A 16,879-nucleotide genomic window follows, 5' to 3' on the forward strand; every position below is an offset into this window, starting at 1 on the left:
ATATTCGTGGAAAAAATTGGCCAAAATTTGCCCAACTGGGAAATTTCTTAGCATTTGTGGGAAATTTTGAGAGTTCATAAACAAAAGAATTTTTTGAAAAAAATAAAGAAATTAATGCAGTGCAATACTTTTCTATTGTAAAATACTTGATTACATATTTTCCCCGCTAGATGGCAGCACATTTTCCAAAAATATTTAGTGAAAAGGGAAATTTTTGAGGCAAATTTTGCTGGAAGAGGTTACCATCACTGTTGTATATGATGACTGGCTACATAAATAACATATTTTCGAAGTTACAAAAACTTGGACATCAATTCAGCATGTTTTTCTTTGTAATTAATGTATACGTTCAATTAATTAACTTTCAAGTTGTATTTCTGTTCATGGTCAGGGGAAAAATATTTGAAATAGAAAATCGGATTAAAATTTCTGAAATTTTCATTTTTGAAAAATAAAAAAAAATCAAATTTCATTGCAAGCAGATTTTAAAAAATTCTATGACACCCATTAATCCTTTTAGTTCCCAAAAATTCCAATGAAAAGTGTACTTTTCATTGTTTTTAATAATTTAAAAAAATTTTCAAGCATCTCTTCTACGTTTTAGAAAAATCACTCTTTTGTCTTCCTTTTCATGTTTCCGCAATTATTATTATTACTTTTTTCTGAGGATTTTTTCCACACGTTGACACGCTTTGATCAATCACTGAAGAAATTCCCAGAATGCACAAACCTAAGCAGGGCATATGCTGTTCTAATGCAAACAACACTCAATTCTGATTCCTATGCTTCTGGCAAAAAAAGAAAAAAAGCAACGCTTCGAAAAGAAAACCTTCTGGGGGTAGAGAAACAGAAGCTCTCTCCATGCTTCAGGCAAATAAAACTGACATGATGGTGAGAATAATTATTCATTATAAGCGAGTGTGAGGGATTGTTCTGTCTTTTTCATTTCCTCTGCTTCAATTCATAATGTCTAGCACTGTCGAAACGTCGAAGCAATTCAATTCGTAGCAAGCTGTTCATAGCTAGAGTGTTGCTATTCATCCTACTCATTTCGTTTCTTCCAGAAACAAAGGAAACGGGGATGCAAACAACACTCAATGCTGACTCCAAGGGGTGCCATGTGTTGTGAAAAATGTTGCGACGTTAAAAATGGTGCGTGTGTGGCCATCCTCCTTCTCATTTTTCAAATCTGGTAACCCTACCATGGGTCCCGGGTCAAGTGACTTTTCTGAGGCCCTACCAGACAAATTTTCGTGCATACTCCTCAAAAAATTTCAACTATATCTCATTTTTGAGAGGCTTTTCATCTCTTGAGGCCCATGTGTTAAGACGTCACTGACTCTCAGCACATAATCCAGAGGAGGCAAATGTTTGTTCTGGCGCATGTGGGTTTTGTGAATTTTGCCCTCTTTTCCTTTTAGTTTAATTTTCTTGACCACTCATTCCCTAAACTAACCATCCTGGGCGATAGCACCCTTAACCCACACCCCTCAGTTTACACGCCCCTTCACATACCTCTCTAAAAACATTAATTAAATAAGCGAGAAAATTATGAGCTGAAATTTCGCTTTTCAGCCCTCAGCTAGAGATCATCATCCACGGATGATCAGCGTAGTAGCGCACTCAATCATCCGAGAATGATTACAATTTTTTCTTTCAAGATTGAAAATTTTTAAATAATGTATAGGTACAGTACATATATATATTCCAGTTTTATTTTTATTATTTCTTTATTTTCTGACAGGTTTGCTTGTACTGTATTGGACGTTGTTGTTGTAAGCGGTGTACGTTGTTGAGCAGTGGTTTGCTATCCCCCCCCCAATCGCTAATAATAAACCTTTTTCACTGAACGGGAGGGAGTGATCACTCCTATCGCACCTACTCTATATATACCTATGGCCTCCATATGTAGGAGCACCATAATCTTAATAGCATCCTTTCTCCGAAATAGCATCATCTTCCTCTTTTGCATCAGAATATAAATTACAGCAAATATAAATTACAACGCACAGACTTTCTGGAACCATATTCTGTGCCACAGCATGAGCAGTTGACGACGAATGACTCAGAACTGTTAATATAAATTAATACGGACATGATGAATGACTATCACCACTCACTAGTGTTGTACAGTATTTCCTCATGTTCAAAAATCAGGATATGTCGAGTACAAGACCGTCTATAAACGGCACCGTCGTCCACCCGGTCCTCCACCGGGAATAGTGATGTTCTGGGGTCTCTACGCAACTGAATGTATCTGACTCAATTTAAATATTTCTTTCTTTTTCATTGATTCTAAATGAGCTTCAAAATCACAATAGCAAATCTCGATATCACGAGGCCTCCTATGCACCTTAGGCCCGGGTGGGCCCATACGTGGTCGAGCATAAAAAAGTAGAATATAAATATTAGAAAAATTTCAAATCGTAACTTTCCGACCGTTCAAGAAACTCGTGATAATGTAAGGTAGTTCGGGAGCCTTGTGAATATTGCGATGGCCGCAACCATGTTTAGCACTGATCTCCTTAAACACTGGTGTAGGAGATCCTGATGGCCTCCGTTCGACGGCTTCCAGCCACAACCGCTTTCCTTGGTCCGACCACACCATGCTGTCATCGGCAGCGTGTAGGATCAACATAGGAGCCGTCACGTTACCTATCCGGTCCAGACTGTCGAGGTTCGTGTCATCGTGCCTGGTCCTCTGAGAACAGAACACGTCGAAGAGTGGCAATCGCCTGTGGAAGAAAGACAGCGGGAACGTTCGGGTCGCATCGGCAACGCTGGTGAAAGGAGCTTCGAGGATGACCGCGGATGGATCACACCCTAGTCGACTTGTCTCTTCCGCCAACCTCACCGCTAGTCCGGATCCGAGCGAATGTCCCCAGACGTATATTCTCGAGAGCGGCACTCGAGTCTTTATCCAACGGTAAACCGCTGTAACGTCTTCGACCAAGGTCGACACGCTTGGCGTTAAGTAAGTCGAGTCACCGAACCCGCGGTAGTCGAACGCGATGACGTGAAAGTCCAAGGGAGGGTTCGAGAGCACTTTGTACAGGCTACGACGGTACGCGGCTGTCCTGGACTCGGCGCTGCCGTGCAGGTACAGGACTATGGGGCGCTCGTCGTCACAGAACGAGTAGTTAGACGTGGCGCGGAAGTTTCTTGGAACGATGCGACGCCGACTCGACGACGGTAGGATGTGCCAAACACCCAATTTCGAACCTTTCGATGATTCCAAATAGAAGTTTGCGGAGTGCGTCAAACCGAAGGATTCGGGATCTTCGAAATTCTGTCAATGATACAAAAGAAATGAGACAAGAAGAAAAAAAAATCCGGAGCTATATATAAACATTTAAAGCAATGCCCACTTTAGGGGTCCACTTTATTGGTTTGAAAATGTGCCGCGGGACAATCACGTGATTTGGAAATGTACTGCAGGTCACGTAAATGACCTGGAAATGCACCGTGTGCCACTTAAGTGAGGTAAGAATGTGCCGCAGGCCGCTTAAATGATCCGTAAATGTGCCACGGGTCACTTAAACTGTCTGGTAATGTGACGAGGGTCACTTAAGGAATCTGGTTATGTGCTGCTTCGTTCATTTTTACAAAACTAAGTATGAGGTCGTGGGCAACATCAGATTACTCCAAGGGCCACAATTGGCCCTTCGAATAATGGTTTGAGCATATATGCTTCAAGTGAAATATGGTGGGGGAAAAATGTGAGTACTCTTACACAGAATTCATCAAAACCATACATAGAAACAGGGTTATTTTAAGTCCCCCAGGTTTTTGTAACCTCTTATATTTTATAACAGGGTGCTCTAGGATGGGGGTCTTTCGAAGATGTCCTGCCTAGATTTTTCACTTCATATTAAATTTATAGTGTGGAAAAACAAAATATAATGTCAGGTCCCCAGGCTGCATCTCTGTCAGTCCCACTCTTATGGGGGGGGGGGGGGGTGCATGCCCGAGAGATCTCATGCCGATAAGTGACCTCACCCCCATGAGGTTTTGTACAGTGCAATGTTAATTTTGAAGATAAGTGGGGTAAATATGTAGGCTGTGCTACTTCCAGTTAAGTATGGGACTACCAGCACATCACTTTGCCTAAAGCTCACGATTTTGAGACTGCTCTGAACATGAATAAAATTCGGACTAGAGGGGGAAGCTCAATAAATTCTAGCCAGTGGTCTGAAGCCCAATGTTATTTACAAAATTTTTGTTCCGTATAAATTTACTGAAAAAATCGTTTCAATAGGCAAGGATCTCGCTTCTGGATGAGGGTCGAAGACCCTGGGTAAGACAAGGGGGTCACGGACAAAAAAGGTTAAGAAACACAGAGTTCGAGCAGTGCTTTTCCAATTGCGGACGATGAAATAAAGTGAACAATTTCGCGAGATAATGTCATGAATGGGAGAAATAATTTGCGAACTGGCGAGAAAAAAATGATAATAACAGGAGAATAATTCCCTATCTTGGTGACTATTTGTATGTTCCATATTTTTAGAAAATACGGTAGCTATTTATAATCTGTTATGAACATGCGAGAAACAGCTTTGACTTAAGAACCCTGCTGCCACCTATTAAACAAAAACAGAACTTTTCGATTCTACAAGTAAATAGAATTATTTTTTTAAACCGGTGTGCAACATGAATTTTTGGTATTATGCCATACATACAGTCGAATCCCGTTGTAACGAACTCTAAGAGACCGGAGAAATCAATTCGTCAAAACGGAATTTCGTTACATAGAAATTCCGGGTTTTTGCATTGCTCTTATGTAAACTTATCTGGGGGATTAGAAAAGTGTTCGTTATAACGAGATTTTTGCTATAACGGGATTCGTTAAAACGGGATTTGGCTGTGTATATTGTTCATTTTCATGTTGCATACTGGTGTAAATTTTATGTGCCATGGTACCGGTTATTATGTTTTTAAGTTTGCCGCAGAATTGCTGCCATTACTTTTGATGTGCTGAATATGAATATACAGTAGTTGAACTTGAAGCCGATGGGAAATAGGTTATTTTGCTGGAAACAACCCACGATTATGTGTAATTTATTAAATATTTTTGTAGATGGTAGCGGGAGTTCTAGAGTAACATATATACTTAACGGTAAAAGGTTAAAGGTCCATACAAACAGAACTTTATTCAATACATCTTAAATTGAAAATTACAATTTTTTTAGTAGCTGGACATCCGTTGCTTCTTTGTTAAAATTTGTTATATGCGTGGCTCAGCGTTGTTTTTGAGATATAAAGCACTGCATATTCACTTATATTCGATTCCTTTGTTTGTATTTTGGTTTTTATTGCTGACGCACGCGGCTGAACAATGTTTTTTCTGACATGAATAGAAATCTCAAACGCATCCTTCTCGCCCCACTACAATGCAGTTTCCCAATCATGTAGTGGCATGAAGAATTCAGCGAAATGCTCGTACTTAGAGGTTGAAGAATACTGATTTATAGTACTGTACTTACATCTTGTGCCTTATTATGGACCGGAACAGATTTACGCAATCGAGGCATGTATGCTAATCTTTTATAATCTAATTTGATTAGACGTGAGGTCTTCAGGTAATTATTTCGGTTGCTCTGAAATCGATGGCGTCGGAATTGGCTGTGGTACGGGTACTCGGGAAGCCCCAGAATTATTCCAGAAATCTAAATCTAATACAGAAGAATACCATGGAAACTCAAGTTGTGCGCCCACAAGTCTAAAATTCTACGCTTCTGTTATCAAGTTTTGTTCATGTACCATTTGTGCATACGTATTTTATTTTAAAAGCGTTTAAATGGCAAATTTGACATTTACAAAGTCCAATAAACTTTCATAACACACTTAGAGAACTACAATGAAAATGCATTTAATTTTCCTCACCTGGAATGGCCAATCGACGCGATGTAGAAAAATCGAATGACGCCTGAACCAAGGGCAGAAGTAGAACCACGTAGGTATCCCGAGGTAGAAGAACAACAGAAAAGCTACCAGTGAAGTAATTACCACGGGGTTCCTCAGCAAGACCTTCCAGCAAGTTCTTTTCCTCACTTTGGCTGTCGGTTGGAAGAAGAGCAGCGGTTCGATCTCCAATGTCTTCGTCATTGCTTGACCCATGCCTCGAAGGCAAGGTCCTTGCTTCTCTGTGTGTCGTCACGACACACACAAAATACAAAAATCAAAAAGAATTAAATCCTTGGTATTGTGATTTTTAAGAGTTACACAGGGTGGGTGAAAAGTGCTGGACATGTTTTGAAAATTAATATCAACCAATTGACTTAAAAAAATGTGGTTTTCATTATAGTAATTATCATGGCCTATAGAGATTTAAAAAAAATTAAAATTTCACTCACAGGTGGCACTGTATCACAAAAATTCCAACATAACAAATAAAAAGTGATATAAATAGTTGGGGTGGTGGGGGGATGAGATCCAAAAAAATTTCTGAAGGAAAGAGCGGTAGAACAAAAGAGTTTGGGAAACTGGTTAAGATCCAGTCGAAACAACAAATGTTCATATTGAAATGAGGTGGTTTTATTCAACGCAAATCGACAGAAATACTAATTATGCACTATTTGTGTTGTATTTTAAGACGCGTATATACATTAGCGCACCGATCTTGTAACGTACGACCAAAGCTTCCTAGATCATGGGTTCCCAACTGGTGTTCTGCGGAACCCTGGGGTTCCGTGTCATGCAAGTTTTGCATGATCAAACGCCACGGATCTCAAAAATCCGGGAATCCGGAAAGCTTTTAAAGAAGAAAACTTATTACTAATACTCACAAAGCTGTTCTTTATTTTGAAATTTTAACGAGCTAGTGTCTTTAAAAAAAATATCAGCGATTGAAACAACAGCATAAATCAGGGAAAGGGGCGTTGTCCGTTAGTGTTTTTTTTATGCACTTTTTCCCCAACTTTCCTTCGATTTTTGGATTCAAATATCTCTGCGAATATTGCACTTACAAACATGGAATTTCTTTTGTTGGACTCAGGAGAGACAGGGCAACAGCTTCCTAATTTGGGGTTTTTTTAGTACAAAGTGTCTCTATAAAAAGTTAATTTGTTTATTTTGATAACTATGCAACCCCTTGCAACATGAATGACGTATCTGAGTTCTACACGTTATTTGGATATTTTTCTCTAATTGGAAGTATGCCTCTAGATTTTAGAATGAACGGTTTTCCAGTAAAATGCTGCAAGGGGAATTAAGTAATCACCCTGTATATATATTATATGTAAGAAACATCAGTGAACTGGAACTACTGCTGTCACCTAACAAATAAAAAAGAAAGCTGTTGTAGTTTTTCAGTTAAAATTGATGACCGATATTTAGTAATGCGCCGCATAGAAAAGTCAATATAATATGATGTTGATATAAATATTTGTTTGACTAATATAATTAATTGAATCGTTAAATTTACTTCAAAATTTTAACAGTTGATTACAACAACGTGATAACCAAGAGATATAGTACCAAAATCAAGAGAGAGAACTGAGTCTATGGATATATTCTACATGATTGCAATTTGAAAGAGCGAAGTAAGACTTGCGCTCCCCATTTTACTAATCTTAATTTACCACACACAAACAGCAACTGTGAAAATTTCGAATCAAATTTGGCAATTCAACTAATATTATTGCGCAGAAAGTATTTGTCAATATATTATATTGAGTTTTTCAATACGGTATGCTAATCAAAACCCGGTCATCAATTCCAATCGAAGAAGCACAACAGTTGTATTTTTTATTTGACAGGTGACAGCAGTAGTTCCTGTTCAGTGATGGTTTACGTGTAAAATAATATACAGGGTGTCCTGTAAGTGCTGATACGGCCTTTATCTCATGAACTATTGGTCGTTGGAGTATGATTCAAATTTTAAAAATACTCAAAATGCGTTCAAAAATTTCCCTGTGTCAGTTTTGAAAGGGAAAATACAGTGCGTCACAAAATAAAAAATCTAAATTTTTATACTGTGTCCCCTGTAATCAAAAAATCCAACTAGAAAGTTGTTAACCTGTCACTTCTGAGCCGAACCAAAAAATTCCATGCTTCAGAGTGGAATATTCACTGAGATATTTGAATTCGAAACTCGGAGAAAAGTTGGGGAAGAACAGAAAAAACTTGCGGACAATGCTTCCTTCTTCCATTTATGCTGTTCTTTCGCAACTTTTCTCCGAATTCTGAATTGGAATATCTCGGCAAATATTGCACTCAGAAACATTCATCTTTTTTCTTTTAAGAGACAAAGAGGCAAGACAACAGCTTTTGATTGGAAGTTGGAGGACAGGAAAACCATATGAAAATTTAGATTTTTTTATTTTGTGACGCACTGTATTTTCACTCTCAAAACTGTTACAGGGTGATTTTTGAATACATTTTGAGCATTTTTGAAATTGAAATCATTCCTCTATGATGAACGGTTCATGAGATAAAGGCCACATTCTTACTTACAGGACACCCTTTATATGTGTTACACCCACTGTGTTTTCAATATTTTCTAGAAGGTGCGTTTGCGTGAATAAGTTTGCGAAATATGGACGTTAAGAGTCTGAGAATGACCGAGAATGCTTCACTGTATACAAAGTTTTTTGTTGAGCGAAAAAAATTTCCTATATAAACTATAAGGTAGCATTTTATTTTCGTCTGTGCAGATGAAATAGAAGAGAATGCACCCACTATCCGAATATATAAATAAATGAATTAGAGGGTACATTTAATGCCAGGCCTACCCATGGGGTGGTGCTCACTTGAACCATTGAAGATGTAAGCTTCATTTCACGGAGATATTCACCGACAACTCGTATGATCACCCTATGAATCAATGATTTGCATCATGATTATTTCAGTTGAAGAATCTGTAGGATTTCTTGTACGGGAGCTTTCCTTCTGTGGGGTGATGGTTAAACCTCTTAATTCGCTTTTTGGAAACTTTTATCCACTAGAAGTGGGAATGCTCGGATTGCAGAATCCACGTGTACTTTACGGGGCACCCATCGTCTCTACATCCTGTAGTAGGGATCCTAGGCTGAGATCCTGGGTGGGCGTCCAGGTCAGATTGTTATAACGGGCATATCTATTATGAATTTGTGGTGTGGAAAACAAAAAGATGATGAGAGAATCTCTGCCCTCCGGGCTGGAACCTTGTCAGCTTCCCCCCCCCCCATCCTTGTGAGGGCCATGCGAGGCTCATTGCAAAGGGATGATTTACTACGATAAGATTTGGCAAATGATTTATGACAACAAATATGTTTTATTGCAGGTAGTGCTAAGCCCTCTTTCATTTTGCCATGGGCTATGATGCTTTTGAGACGGCAGTACGGACTTTTTTTTTCGATAAATCTTCAAATATTTGTTTGCGTTACGCAGCCTCATCATCATCAAGGGTTTCGTGGAACACCTTATAACTATATATATATCTAGTGTTCCGCGAGAAACGTTTCGTTGGAATTCCCTGTCCCAGATAGACTTGTGGTACCTAGAAGGCTTTGGTATGACCCCCTGCATCGGTTCTAATTCGCTCGTTCATGGGTATACAAACTTCTTTCATTTTCCTTTCCTTTGTGTTCGTTGAAAAAACCGATTCCAGATGGGTCCGGTTTTTTTTTCAAACAGCTCAAGAATCGTTCACAACACCGTACAAATCTCTGAACAATCAATTGCAAATGCTTACATTGCAGGATCTGCGCGCTAAAGTATACGCGCCTCTTATCAATACCGTCTGCTCTAGAAGGTATTGCTCTTATGCGTTATGTCGAGTTCAGACTAACACAGCGTCATCTATGAGTGTAATTTGAACAAATATTCTGTAACTCATTAAAAAAAATTCTCTAGGATATGATAAGTACTTTATTTTAGTTTAAACTGCACCCTTTTGGTTGATGTTTTTAGTTTTTATAATGCCCGGGGCTTTTCGTCCACCCTGTATTTTTCAATCCAAATATTAATAATGGAAGAAGAAAAGTTCACTTGTCACATAAACACTTAGAATCGTAAAATATTACATTCGTCGGGAAAAAACTTTACTTTTTTTTAAATCGAGAAAAATAATAATGTTCGAAACCCTGAAGACGTTGGTAGTCCATTAAAAAAAAAGTTTCTTTTTTCGTTGAAAATCAATTAATCAAAGAATTTTCGTTTGTTATTGGCACGTAATATTTCATAAATAAGTTAATTGTGTTGCTGGAAAATATAAAAAAATAACTTGTGAAAGAGAGTTCTTATATATTTATTTCGATGGTCGGTAACTTCGCAGGATGCCCTAGAGGTCGAGTGAAAAATGAACTTAACGGGAGAAAGAGAAACGAATGGTTTCGTCCATAAGAAGTTTTTGGTCTGCTATTGAGTATATGGTGCAGTATTTATCATTTGGTAGTAAATGCACCTGATGAATATATTGGGCCATCCCCTGAGCGTTTCTATTTATATGTTTATTTTGAACGGAGTAAAATTTCATTGTTGTGGAAGTTAGCGGATTTAGAGGAAGGAAAATCTCTACTGCGCCTGTAGTTTTTGACAGCATTAGTTTACACAGGCTGCATAGCTAGCAATTCGCACCGCAAATTATTGGCGAATCGTTGATGCTAGACATACTTCCAATTGAAAAGAGTATCCAAATAACGTGTGGACCTCAAATTTATCATTCATATTGCCAAGGGATGTATAGTTATTGAAATAAAAAATTAACTTTTTATACGGACACCTTGTACTCAAAAACCCAATTAGGAAGCTGTTGCCCGGTCTCTTCTGAGGCAAAAAAAAAAAAAAAATCAATTTAGTAAAATATTCTAGTTCAAAAAGCAAAAGTCTCGCCACAGAGAGCAACAGACCAACAAACAGTACAAATATTCAGTCACGACACATCAATCACTTCACTTCTGAGATATAGATGGCAGCACTGAAAAATCATACAGAACACTAGATACGCACTCAGACTGTTAGGTACACACAACTACACTTCCGGCACAACTCACTAGGTAGAAAATTGCCTATGGCGATATACCTGAGTTGTGCTCGGTTTAAAAAAAAAAAAAAGTTCAAAAAGCGAAGAAAAGTTGGGGGAAAACAGCATAAACAAAGCGCAAGAAGTAGAAATGACTGGATTCAAAAAGAAAATAATTTCGGCAAGAGAAGTCACATTCCTCTGTGGGGAATCGAATTACCTGGACAGTGAGAGGTTGGTGGTTCGATTTCTCACAGTGAAGAATTTTTTTTCTTCCCGAAATTTTATATATACAAGGTGATTATAATTAAAGTTCCCGTGCTCCCTCATCCGAATACAGCCAAAATTTCAAGATATTTTAATGAGACAATGGGAGAGAGAGAGATTTATGCAATAAAAAATAGTTCAATTTTTTACCACCAAGTTGAAAGTTGGTGGTTTTTTTAAATTTCATTTCCTTTCTTTCTCATGGTCCATATAGCGTATATACTAAGTTCCATTGGAATACGTCCACCAGAACGGGCGCTATATCGGTCTGAGTAGTTTCAATATTCTGACACTGCGCAGACCAACGTAGCGCCCGTCAGTATACTGACATGGATCAGATCTATGTAGCTCCCGTTCTGGAGAACGTATCCTATTGAAACTTGGTACATACGTAGGCTGACCATATTTCCTCGAGAGAAACACGGGAAATTGGGATTCCAAATATGGGACATCGCCAAGAATGACGCCAAAAGTGAAGAAAGTTGCCAGATATTGCTGAAATTACGGAAAAATCGTAATAGCGGGAAATTGAGCATTACAGCAAATCGCAGTGGATTAAAATTAGTTCACGAAATAAAACGTTCACCAAGATTAATGCACTTATTTATAATTGTAATTATCATAATATAATTTATGAGTTGAAAAATAATTCCAATCTTTGACTTCAATAAAGAATAAAAAATCCAAGTAGTCGTCATGTAAAAAACGGAAAAACCCGGGACACTTTTGCCAAAAAGTCGGGACGGGCAAAAAAAGGAAAAAAACCGGGACTGTCCCGGGAAATACGGGGCGTATGGTCACCCTATACATACGCTATATGGACCATTACATACGCTATATGGACCATGGGGAATAAAAGGAAATTCAATAAAAAAGCGTCAACACTTCATCACCTAGTGGTAAAAAATTAAACTATTTTTTACTGCATAAATCTCTCTCCTATTGTCTCATTAAGATATCCTGAAAGATTTGCTGTATTTGGATGAGTACGAGAATTTCAATTATAATCATCCTGCATATTCCTGAAATCGTATAATTAGCGATGAGCTTCATCGTTGTGTTAACAGAAAACGCTTTTATCCCTCATTTATGCCTCAATTTTGCCTATTTTTGGCTTTTCAGCATAAAATCATTGCAATAGAAATTAGTCATCACTGTCGAAAAAAAATTTAGACTTTCTCTCCTTTTTCTGATTAAGCTTCTGTTCTTTTTGCAAATCTTTTCAATTTCATTCACATTCTTTGTAATGCTTGATATCCAAGCTTGAGAAATTCCATGCTCTTTGGCAATTTCAGTTTTAGTTTTTTTTTCTTAATTATTATTATTATTATTGCATTCAAAGCTTTCACTCGTCTTCATAAACAGAAATTCTTTCTTTTCCCGTAATTTTTTTCTAATTTTAAGACATTGCATGAAGCCATGGTTTTTGTGCAGATTTTTGATTTCTTCTTTTATTTGAAAACAGCGTCGTCTATGGTCTAAGAAAAGAACGAAAATAAAATAATCAAATGTACTGAAGATAACTTCGACAAGGGCACAAAATTCTGGATTTTTCATAAATTTTAACTGTTGATATATTCTATTAAAGTTTTGAGTGCTTCATTCAATAAAAATATTATGTATATAGTGGTTGATATGTATTTACAGTTGTTGAGTGAATTCCAATGTTTCATTTAAGCAGGGGAAAAGGTTTAGAAATGATCACATTGAGCGGGGAGCTTTAAGATTAACTTTATAGGAGAAATTTTGGTTCCATAGGATTTTATCAGTATAAGCGGGTTATCAGATTATCCGTTGACCGATAAGCGGGGGCCAACTGTACTTAGCTACTAAATTACTTTTCATCAATGTAAAGAAACATGTAAATTTTCTCTGTAGTCGAGATGCTACAGAACACTATAATATATTGTTTATAATTTTTGTGATTGTATTTTAATTGGGTTGCTATATTTTAGTAATATATGACATCCATACTTGTTATGGGCATCTTTTTTTCAGCCAACTCGTTGGGCATTTTGCCTGCTGTTTATATATATTATATATACATGATAAATACTATACACACAATGCCCATAAAATGTATTTATGGTTGTCTTATTCTAAGTATGGGTAGCTTCTCGATTTACCCCAAAATGTTAATCGTATTTCTTTTTAAACGTGCCAATTGTGTTAGAATTTACTACACTGGGGGTAAGCTATTCCATTTATTACTATAATATTTATTATTTATTTTATTATTATTTTACATTTATTATATTTATACTATTTTATTAATGAGGAAATATCCGCTCGTTTATTTTAATTAGCTGTTTTCCCTGATGTCTTCCGATCAGTGATGAGGCTGCGCCATCGAACTTTTCCAGGTAGTCCTACGTCTATGGACTATTACAATCGCAATTAATCGAGTCCAGAATAACTTGAAAGCCTCGTGTTTCTACTGGTTAAGTATTAGTTACTGGTGGATAAAAAAAATGTTAATGGATTACATAGATATCACCATAGACATACAAACACATACATACACTCTTACCTTAGTTTTCATCCCTGGTGTTTATCGAGTGAACCTATAAATCCATATTCATTGGCGACGGACGACATTACGGAACAAGAAGTATATTTCCTACGAGAAATCGGACCTAAAAGCCCTCGGGTATCCCAGAATAGATTCCCTAACCTACTTTGAGTGGTTCGAAACCAGTTCTTCACTAGGGAGAGAAATGATGATGGACTTTTTTAACATTAACAAACCCTCTCCACCTTAAAAAACACAGGAAGATTTCTCCTTCCTAATTCTCTCTTCTTCACCTTCAATTATAGTTTTTTCCTTCCTTATTAATGTTTTCTTTATTTATTTCTGAAGAAAACTCCCGCGTTTCCTTTAATGTTGAAATTCTCACCTGAGGTTCCGTTTTTCTTTTTTGTTGGCCATAGATGTAATATAATTACTAATGTGATCTTACGTCTATGTTTTTAACCGTTTTGTCGCACAAACAGTCGGAGACATTCTTCTCTATCTGGGCAACTGCAAAAAATTCTCCCTTCTTCACTTTTTATTTATTTATTTATTTGTGAATGATAGATGGAAATCAAACTCACAGACACTGCATAGATTGAACAGAATTCAGAAAAGGGAAGGAATACAGTACAAGTGAACTTGTCAGAGAATGAGGAAATAATGAAAGGACAAAAACAATATTGTACAGTGTTCCACAAATTAGTAAATAGTTTAAAAATTCATAAAAATCGAAGGAATTGGTGTATCTGAATGTGGTTTGCGAAAAAAAGTTATTCCTACGAAAGGAGAAAAAATTAGTTCAAATTTATGTTGATAGAGGTTGCTGCATGAAAGTAAATCACTGTAAATATGCAAATCAGAGTCCTATAAAGTGTAAAGTGTATTTACAGCTCGTTTCTGAATTTTCCTGTTACTGGCTCTTACATAAGGTCTTCATTGTGACGTTGACATTGGTGGATAAAGCACTGTTGGCGAAGTTGTTTCACCTCAGTCACGAATCACCGACTAAAGCTTTACAAACGTTTCAGATACAGAAGAGGTTGAAGAAAGGTTTAGATTCAATCACTCCTGCCGGACTGACATGCAGCGCCCTCCATCGATAAAAATGTGTATTAATTTTTGTTTTCTGCACCAAAAAAAAAAATCCCCCCTTTATGAGAATAACTTTTTCACAAACCACATTCAAATATAACAATGTCTTCAGTTTTTATGAATTTTTAAACCATTTACGAATTTATGGAACACTCTGTATATTCGCAATGCCATCTACATGCCATTTTAAGATTTCTTCTAAAATATCAATCGAAATCGTCATAGGATGATAGGGAGTAGGCCACTAAGGCCATCATCCATAAGCGATGGGAGCAGTTCAAGGGTTATGATCATCTTATACTTACGAGTCGAGTGGTAAGAGTGGTTTAGTTAGATAATCAAAATTCAAATAATAGGAAAGTTTAAAATTACCTCTTCTTGCTCTAGAAGCGACGTTTCCGCAATTTCCGCCACGAGTTAGTTCTGGATCCAATCAACATGAATTTGAAAATGCGACTCTCATACTGCGCATAATCGTCGTCGACTTCTTCAAAGGAAATTATCCATTTGAATTCCAGCAAAATCCCTCTTTCAAAACTGAATATATTCCGGAAATCCTCGTGGACGCATTGCTTTGTTCTTCCTAATTACCAGAAATACCAATCACGTCGGAAAGCAACAACTTCCGGATACCCGTTGTGTTTGTTCTCAGACACTATAATAAAGTCGAAATTTCTTGGCGATGCATCCTGTCAAATTCATTTCTTGGAGAAGACATTCACGTAAAGAATATGTTGTACTGTGGAGACAAATTGGTATATTCCCATGATGAGTAAAATTTCTTTTCTTGAATGATTTCCTTATAGCTCGGTCTTTCATCCCGCATAAATCACACCAGGTTGGTTCCTAATCAGGATTCTTCAATTAGATTCAATGTAGAATAGACGTTGGGAAAGAAACGTCTCTCTGTAAATGTCCATATTCTTAAGCTGGGAAAAGTCATCATTGTATCGTAGAACGTCGGAGGTTTCTTGCTCGAAATTTTTCATTAAAAAAATTGAAAAAAAAATCTCTTAAAATCACTTTCCCAAATGATGTTCACACTTTGAGGATTTTCGTATTGATCTCCGGAAGGACATCACCGGCTGTCCTCGCGTATTATCCCAAACATCAGCTGTCTCACATGAACTGAAACGAAATGGCGAAATATGGAAATATTAGCGTAGAGGTTTGTTTCAGCATAGATTTGTGCTTTTTTTTTTTTTCCAACTTGCTGCCCACTTTCACTGAATCATTTCTGCAAGCGTTCGTTTGTATAGAATGTTCTTCTCTTCCTCGATTTTAGAAGTGACCTGCTATCCCAGATCTTAAGAGAAGCGGAGAGCGGAACGACATCCCACTGATTCAACAATTTTTTCCGATCTTTTTCACTTCACTTTCATTTATTTCGCCGCCATCAGCTGTGCCTCAGGTACTTACTTACCAAGTCTAAGTTGATGATGTTGATAATGACGACGAACAGGGTAGAGGGAGAGGGAGAAACAATAAGGAAACATGTCATTAACGAAATTACTCGGCTTGAGATACAGCGAGTGCTTTAATATTAATCCCAGCACCAAGATCAATTACTAACACTTATCTAATCATGTTGATTCGTTCAAGATGGAATATAAACAGTAAAATGCATTTTTTTATAGCACTTTTTTTTATAGTGACAGGCTCTCAAAAAATATATATTTTCATATTAACAAAACGCTTCGAATTTATTGTGTTAAACACTTCCATACGGTCTTTGTGCTTATCGTATAAAATAAAGAAGGTCAAGGTTTCATAAAAGAAATACGTCGTGTTCTCATGAAAATGTTTTTTTTTTTCATTAAAAAGTCTATTTCGTTATAACGGAAGAGGAAATGAGATATAATCTTAACTAATTGGAATAACACGTGACGTGATAATGACGAAAACCTGGTCACGTGCTTGCAATGATAAAATTCATCATGTACGCCGTTGATGATGCTTTAACAAATGGTATAGTGAAATTATTATTATTTTTTTGAACATGAATGAATTTCTTATGTCATGTATAAAAACATTACTCGAGTTGTTATACATTAAGTAAGTGG

The 16,879-nt window shown here is 37.1% G+C and overlaps 1 protein-coding gene across 1 annotated transcript; it reads right to left on the bottom strand.

Moving 5' to 3' along the window:
- Positions 1-1,737: 1,737 nt before the first annotated feature.
- On the bottom strand, positions 1,738-16,105 carry LOC149090320 (lysophosphatidylserine lipase ABHD12-like). The gene is made up of 3 exons (XM_089235851.1): positions 15,189-16,105; positions 5,884-6,143; positions 1,738-3,289 (listed from the first exon to the last, which is right to left on the bottom strand). The coding sequence occupies exons 2-3, from the start codon at positions 6,115-6,117 to the stop codon at positions 2,420-2,422; spliced, it is 1,104 nt and encodes a 367-aa protein (XP_089091977.1). The 5' UTR covers positions 6,118-6,143; positions 15,189-16,105; the 3' UTR covers positions 1,738-2,419.
- Between the last annotated feature and the right edge of the window lie 774 nt (positions 16,106-16,879).

The sequence above is a fragment of the Pholcus phalangioides genome, unplaced genomic scaffold (genome assembly GCF_987345545.1).
Source record: "Pholcus phalangioides strain wild (caught in Gottingen) unplaced genomic scaffold, Ppha-v1.0 ptg000001l_1, whole genome shotgun sequence".
NCBI lineage: Eukaryota > Metazoa > Arthropoda > Arachnida > Araneae > Pholcidae > Pholcus > Pholcus phalangioides.